This window comes from Scyliorhinus canicula, unplaced genomic scaffold, assembly GCF_902713615.1.
Source record: "Scyliorhinus canicula unplaced genomic scaffold, sScyCan1.1, whole genome shotgun sequence".
In the NCBI taxonomy this organism is placed as follows: Eukaryota; Metazoa; Chordata; class Chondrichthyes; order Carcharhiniformes; family Scyliorhinidae; genus Scyliorhinus; species Scyliorhinus canicula.
This window is the reverse complement of record NW_024055498.1, coordinates 1718472-1726067: the sequence shown is the minus strand read 5'-3', so window position 1 is coordinate 1726067 and position 7596 is coordinate 1718472. Positions and strand designations below refer to the sequence as shown.

Below are 7596 nucleotides of genomic sequence, written 5' to 3'. Positions count from 1 at the left end.
AGAGCGCTCATTCGAAGGGTTGGTGCAGACTCAATGGGCCGAATGGCTTCCTTCTGCACTGTTCGGGTACACAGAGGGAGAATTCAGAATGTCCAACTCACCTAAAAGCATGTCTTTTGGGATGTGTTGAAGGAGGTGATTGTTTTGGGAGGTATTTGTTACCCTATGTTCAGAATGAAGCCAACCATCAATCTACATTAGCCTTTGAGTCCCAACGTCTTATTGTTGAAGCAGAGCAGGAAGAGAAGAGAAAGATGTTCTGCTTTTCAGTTCTCACTACCTCCTGGGCTATTCTCCGCCATGTGTCTAAAGATCTACGACTGTGTCCAGTCACATGAAGAACCTGTCAAATCTCTCAACCTACCCTGAGTAAACATCATCCTCGAATAGAGGGACTGCTGATGACATGGAGGGGCAAAGTGTAGCAGGGAGTATGAGCGTTCATCCTGGACCAGGGAGCAGGAGGAGAGAACGTTGTGAATTTCTATCCTGGACTGACAGTGATTAATTTTGGAAAATCCTTTTACAGGGGGTTAGAAAGCGAGGATTTACGCAAAGCAAACTCAAACCAAGAATAGGTTTACTTTTTTCCTGAATTTCTTGTTTGGACTGACAAAGATGGCTTTTGTAACTTTCATTTTCAGGGTATTAGAAGCGGATTTGCAGACAGGAAACACAAGCGAACCCTGACATCAAACTCCTACATCATCACTCAATTCATCAGGACCTGGATATTATTGCACTTTCAGTGTAAGCATTGAGTTCCAAGTCATTACCACTCACTGTAAAATTTCTGCCTCATATCACCCTGTAGATCTTGCTCCAAATCTTAAATCTGTGTCCTGAAATCCTTTTGCAATCAGCTGGAAGGAGCAACGTTTCTTTAACTACTTTACCGAGATCAATCAGAAACTTGTACCTAAATCAATCTCCTTTCTTCCAAGGAGAACAACCGCAGTTTCTCCAACCTAACATTGCAACTAAAATCCCTCATTCCTGGAACTATTTTGGTAAGTCTCCCCTGCACTCTCTCAAGGACCGTCACATACTCCATAATATGTGGTGTGCACAGATCCAGATGTTCTGACTTCCTGTCTGTGATGTCATCACGCACCGACACTTGCACGGTGACATCCGGATATTTCCTCAACTCGGAAACTTTTCCTCCGACTCCAGAGTTGCTGATATCTTTCCAGCTGCAGGCTACAGTGGGACATTTTAATATTGAAAACAATGAAACTGCTTCACAGCTGAGTATCTCTGAGCATTTATCAACAATTTTGAGCTTTTAGTGCTCTGCTCTGTTACCTGTGAGGGGTTCCATGTCTCTGGAGCTGGTGTGACTCTCAAAAAACAATGGAAAACGCCCATGGAGGGTGAGGGCTACCAGCTATTGACATATAAAATCCCTTCTTTATCTCTCTCGCTCGCTCTCCCTCCCTCAGAAAACTCAACCAAGATTCACTTCAAAATCTGACAGTCAATCAGTTCATGAGGACCTGAATGTAAGTGTTTCTGTTTGATCTGTGGTTAAAGATTTAAACATCTGTGCAGCTGAAAATAGGATAGAGCAAGATTTGCAAACAAGGATGGGAATGTTCCATTGAGATATTGCTTAACCAGGGCCCAATGTAGGTCAATGAGCACAGGATTGATGGGTAAGTGAGTGGGACTCAACTTTGGCAGATTCCCTTCCCTGAAGGACATTCGTGAACCAGTTGGGTTTTTACAACAATCCAGCAGCTTTCATGGTCACTTTTTCTTAGTGCCGGCCCCACAAATGACCAGATTCATTCAGCTCAATTTCACAACCTGCCTTTGTGTTTTTGTGGTTTCTCTCTCACTCCCTTTATTCTGTTTCAAATCAATTTCACAGGGTGTTAGAAGAGGAGGATTTGCAGTCAGGAAACTTAAATCGAAAATGATATCAGAATCTGATGGAGACGGCCAATTTATTGTAACCTGAACATCATCGTAATTTGAACATGGAAGAAAAAAGCACCGATCACAGTGGGGGGAAACCGTTCACGTGTTCTGTGTGTGGACAAGATTTCAACCAATCATCTGGCCTTTCGGAACATAATTGCAGTCAGGACAGGGAGATGCCGTGGAAATGTGGGGACTGTGAGAAGGGATTCAATTACCCATCCCAGCTAGAAACTCATCGACGCAGCCACACTGGGGAGAGGCCATTCACCTGCTCTCAGTGTGGGAAGGGATTTGCTCACACATCCACTCTGCTGAGACACCAGCGACTTCACACTCAGGAGAGGCCATTCACCTGCTCTCAGTGTGGGTTGGAATTCAATCGGTCATCCAACCTAGCATTACACCAACGGGTTCACACTGGGGAGAAGCCGTTCATCTGCTCCCAGTGTGGGAAGAGATTTGCTCACTCGTACACCCTGCGGACACACGAGCGAGTTCACACTCTGGAGAGGCCATTCACCTGCTCCCAGTGTGGGAAGGGATTCACTCATTCAGCCAATCTGCTGAGACACCAACGAGTTCACACTGGGGAGAGACCGTTCACCTGCTCCCAGTGTGGGAAGGGATTCACTCAATCATCCCACCTACTTGCACATCGGTATATTCACACTGGGGAGAGGCCATTCACCTGCTCCCTGTGTGGGAAGGGATTCAGTCAGTCATCCAACCTGCTGAAACACCAGCGAATTCATAAGTAACTTGTGATTGGAATTTGCTGGTGATCATATTCAGGACTGAACCATGTCCATCTGAGTCTGTTTCTGCTTAATTAAAAAATAACTCCAGCTCAGTTATAGGTGTTAATATAGTTGGTCTTTGAAAGAGAGGATTTGCAGTTAGGAAACACAAACCAAACATCATATCAGCATCTAACACTTACCGAATTTATCGGAAACTGAATCAGATTTTGAACATAGCAGGAAAAAGCACCGTTCACAGTGAAGAGGAACCGCACGTGTCCTGTGTGTGGACAAGGCTTCAGCCAATCATCTAGCCTGCCAGTATATAAATGCAGTCACACTGGGAGAAACCATGGAAATGTCGAGACTGTGGGAAGGGATTTGATTACCCATCCAAGTTGAAAATCCATCAGTGCACTCACACTGGGGAGAGACCGTTCACCTGCTCCCAGTGTGGGAAAGGGCTGACACACTCGCACCACTTGCAGCCACACCAACATTTCTCGCTGGAGAGAGGCTGTTCACCTGCTTCCACTGTGAGAAGGGATTTGCACATTCCTCCAATCTGCTGAGACATCAGTGAGTTCACACTGGGGAGAGACCATTTAAACATCCCGACTGTGAGGAGTTTTAAAACAATTCTGGGGAACTGATGTCCTATCAACATGTACACGCTGTAGAACGGGTTCAGACTATCTTCTTACCTCACTACAGCTGCGAGTTCACACAGGGGAGAAGCCGTTCACCTGCTCCGAGTGTAGGAGTGGATTCACTCAGTTATCCAAACTGCTGATGCACCAACAAGTTCAGGGATTGGATTTTTATGGTAATCACATCCTGGACTGAAACATGTTTTTGGGGTCAATTGCTGCTGATGTTCATGAACTCCAACCCAGTTAGAAGCAATTAAATTCTGAATAAAAATCAAGTCAAACTAGTTTGTGTGAATTATAGTGCATCGAGTCTTTTTAATATAGCTGAAACAAGTTAGTTCCTTTTGAAGGGCTCTCCTCTCCGTCTCCTCCATCCTCACTTCCAACAACAAGCGTGAGGAGCTCGTGGAGTTTGTCACTAAGATTGAGACAATCTGATCATCTGTCGCTGCTATTCCCTCCTTCCACTCGTCCACCGGGCCAAACTGCTCGGAAGTCCATTTTTATCCAAGGTCTTTGACTCCATCATCTTTGCAAGTGGACTTGTAATGGTTTTGATAAAGAAAGAAATTACAGGAAGTTTTAATGTCAGAATAAAGGACAAAAGAGTGTCCAGTTCAGGTTCAAAGATGGGTAATATTAGCATTGAAACATTAACTCTGTTTCTCTCACCACAGATGCTGCCTGACCTGCTGAGATTTTCCAGAACTTTCTGTTTTGATTTCAGTAAGCTTTTAAAATAGCTTAATACTCAGGTCAATCATTTTATCCACGAGGGTTCGAGAGCCTCAGAAGCATCCAACTGCATCCATTAAACTCTCAGATTACTACAGCAGAGATTCATTGTTCTGGCTCAGCCAGCCTGACTGTGGAATTAATTGGATGGATGTTTCAAAGAGCCACCTCTGGTATATTAGACCGAATGGTTTCAATCTGTGCTGTATCATTCTATAAAACAATGAATATTCCACAGGAATAGGCTCGGGCAGCACGGTGGCGCAGTGGTTAGCACTGCTGCCTCATGGCACTGAGGTCCCAGGTTTGATCCCGGCTCTGGGTCCCTGTCCATGTGGAGTTTGAACATTCTCCCCATGTTTGCATGGATCTTACCCCCACAACCTAAAGATGTGCCAGGTAGGTGGATTGGCCATGGTAAATTGCCCCTTAATTGGAAAAATGAATTGGGTACTCTAAATTCATAAAAAAGGAATAGAAGTCGGCCATTCATTTGATTTATTGTCACATGCACTGAAGTACAGTGACAAGTATTTTTCTGCGGCCAATTATTTGTGTTAAATACTGTGTGTTAAGTCTTTTTAATATCTCTAACCTAAGTTCTCCCTCTGCCCTGTTCCTCCACCTTCACCCCTGTGGCTTCTCCTGTGGCTTCTTTGTCACTCAGATTGGGCGGGGTTTTCCGGTTCTCCTGTGGCTTCTTTCTCATTCAGATTGGGCAGGGTTTTCCGGTTCTCCTGCGGCTTCTTTGTCACTCAGATTGGGAAGGGTTTTTTGGTTCTCCTGTGGCTTCTCATTGGCCACAGGCAGGATCTTCCAGTCCTGTCAAAGTCTATGGCCTTTTGCATGGTTCACCCGTCCTGCTGCATGGGACCCCGCCGCAAGGCGGTTGGTGAGTCTGGAAGATCCAACCAGCGATAAGGGCTGGAAAATTCCACCCATTGAAACAATCGGATTCTGTTGATTCTAATAATCTTTATGACTGTCACAAGCAAGCTTACATTAACACTGCAATGAAGTTACTGTGAAAATCCCTGTAAAAATCCTTCACTAAACCACTCAGTAAAATTGCCTATGAAGTCCTTTCTTGCCCAAGTTCTGAACTCACATCTTTCCCCTCTTTTCCTGCTGTCTCCCATCATGTTCTCTCAGAGCTCATCTTGTCTGTGAAACTCGCCCATTGCTCCTTTGACCTGATTCTCACTAACCTGCCGAACATGGTGTCTTCATGGAGACAGAGTCTTTGTGCCTCTCCTCTTTAGACAATCAGTTGAAGCTCGGCCACACACACAACACATGGATGGTTTCTCCCGGCAGTGAATGGTGTGATCTTTCCTTCAGGCTGTGTAACTGGTTAAAGCTCTTTCCACAGTCAGTTCACTGGAACACTCTCACTCGGGTGTGTGTCTGTCTCGGTGATTTTCCAGTCACACTGATGTTTGAATATTTTCCCACAAAGGAAACTTTCTCATTCCACATTCATTGTCTGAGGATATTCAGATCCTGATTAACCGAATGACACTGTTGGAGCTTGATGTGATATTTGATTTGTGTTTCCAGTCTGAAAGTCCTCTCCTAATGCCCTGTAACTGAAATTCAGAACAGACAATTCCAGTTTCTGGGTAACATTTTTCCTCCATACGGACAGTGACCCAGAGCCGGGATTCGAACCCGGGTCCTCAGTGCCATAGGCAGCAATGCTAACCACTGTGCCACCATGCTGCCCTTCTTGTGATCTTGGGCAGAGCAGTTGCCATACCCGGCTGTGATGCTCCTGGTAGGATACTCTCTCTGGCACATCTGTAGATGTTTGTGAGAGTCGATGCGGGCATGCCAAATTTCTTTAACTTCCATAAGGAGAGACATTGTGGGGCTTTCTTGACTGTTACATCATCATGAATGGACCAGGACAGACTGTTGATGATGGTGACCCCAGGAACTTAAAGCTATCGACCATCTCTACTTCGGAGCCATTGATGTAGATGGGGGTGTTTGTCGTATTACACTTCCTGAAGTCGATGATCAATTCCTTGGTCTTTCTGACATTTAGAGAGAGGTTATTTTCGGTACACCATGCAACCAAGTGATCTATCTCCCTTCTGTTGTCTGACTCATCGTTATTTGTGATACAACCCACCAGAGTCATATTATCCGCAAACTTATAGATCGAATTGGAGTTAAATCTTGCCACACAGCGTGTGTGTATAGGGAGTACAGTAGAGGACTGAGCACACATCCTTGTGGGGCCTTGGTATTGAGGACTATTGTGGAGGAGGTGCTGTTACCTATCCTGACAGATTGCAGTGTGTTGGTGAGCGAGTCAAGGATCCAGCTGCATAGGGAGGGGTCAAGTCCAAGATTGCAGAATTTGGTTATTAGTCTTAGCAGTGATAATGGTGTTGAAGGCGGAGCTGTAGTCTATGAACACGTCTGATGTACGTGTCCTTGTTGTCGAGGTGTTTGAGTGTTGATTGTAGGGCCAAAGAGATAGCATCTGCTGTGGACCGATTGCGGTGATAGGGGAGCTGCAATGCATCGAGACTGTCTGGGAGGCTGGCATTGATCCGTCCCATGATTCGCCATTTGAAACATTTCATGATTTCAGATGTCAGAGCCACTGGTCAGTAGTCGTTGAGGCAGACTACCTTATTGAGGAACAGACTAGAGAACAGGGTGTTTTAGATCTAGTATTATGTAATGATAAAGGGTTAATTGATAATCTTGCCATAAAAAACCTTCAGAGATGTGTGACCAGATGATGATAGACTTACATTATGCTTGAATGTGAGATATTTCAATCTGCAGCCAGGGTATTAAATTTGAACAAAATAAATTATGAACGTATAAAGGACAAATCAGCTGTGGTGAATTGGGGAAATACATTAAAATAGGTGTGACTGTACACAGGCGATTGATAGAATGGACATAATTATTACATTATTTATATTCCTTCAATACACAAGAACCCAAAAAGGTCCAACAAGAACCTGTGGCAACCAGAGGAAGTTCAGGGTTTAGTCACCAATTTGCCCCAGAATGAGAAGAGAAATGGAAAGGGGGAAACACTGATTTCCTCCCAGATGTTGCTGAGAGGAGGCAATTTCATTGTTCAACTTCCGTATTGTGGCGTCACAATGGATGTCTGAATCAGCCAATAGGAATCACTCTGCTCCATGGTGACGTCTCCAGGTTCCAATGCGCAGGCTTGGCCCCTCCCCCAGCCACCTCAGACACATTTTCCAGTGTTTAACCCACAGTTTCCAGGCAACCGGCTGCTGGCTCCAGCCAGAGCGAGAAGCCGCTCCGGTGATGGCACCCTCCCCCGTGACTGCGCATGTCCAAGGGAGAGGGTAAGCTGCGCATGTGCGGGTTATCCCCTGAGCTGCATGCTGAGATATTGACCAATGGGAAGTGTTGGAGGACCGGAAAGACTTTGGTCCTCCAGTCAATCAGCGCGGGCTTTGTGTAAATGAAAATTGAGCTGGACAGACTGATACTTCCTCCTGTGAGCAACATCTGTGAGTAAAACACTTTTCTCC

At 45.2% G+C, this 7596-nt stretch overlaps 1 protein-coding gene across 2 annotated transcripts; it reads left to right on the top strand.

The window, feature by feature from the left end:
* The first annotated feature begins 504 nt into the window (after positions 1 to 504).
* Positions 505 to 3592, top strand: LOC119960374 (gastrula zinc finger protein XlCGF7.1-like). Of its 2 annotated transcripts, none has more exons than XM_038788111.1 (2): positions 505 to 750; positions 1877 to 3592. In XM_038788111.1, the coding sequence occupies exon 2, from the start codon at positions 1986 to 1988 to the stop codon at positions 2685 to 2687; it is 702 nt and encodes a 233-aa protein (XP_038644039.1). In that variant the 5' UTR covers positions 505 to 750; positions 1877 to 1985; the 3' UTR covers positions 2688 to 3592. The 2 variants fall into 2 exon arrangements, with proteins under 2 accessions (XP_038644039.1, XP_038644037.1); XM_038788109.1 differs by having other exon boundaries at positions 1869 to 3592.
* Positions 3593 to 7596: the final 4004 nt, after the last annotated feature.

What these genes read in the sequence shown, in the direction of transcription:
- LOC119960374 (XM_038788111.1), top strand. Translation starts at nt 1,986, where the DNA reads ATGGAAGAAAAAAGCACCGATCACAGTGGGGGGAAACCGTTCACGTGT.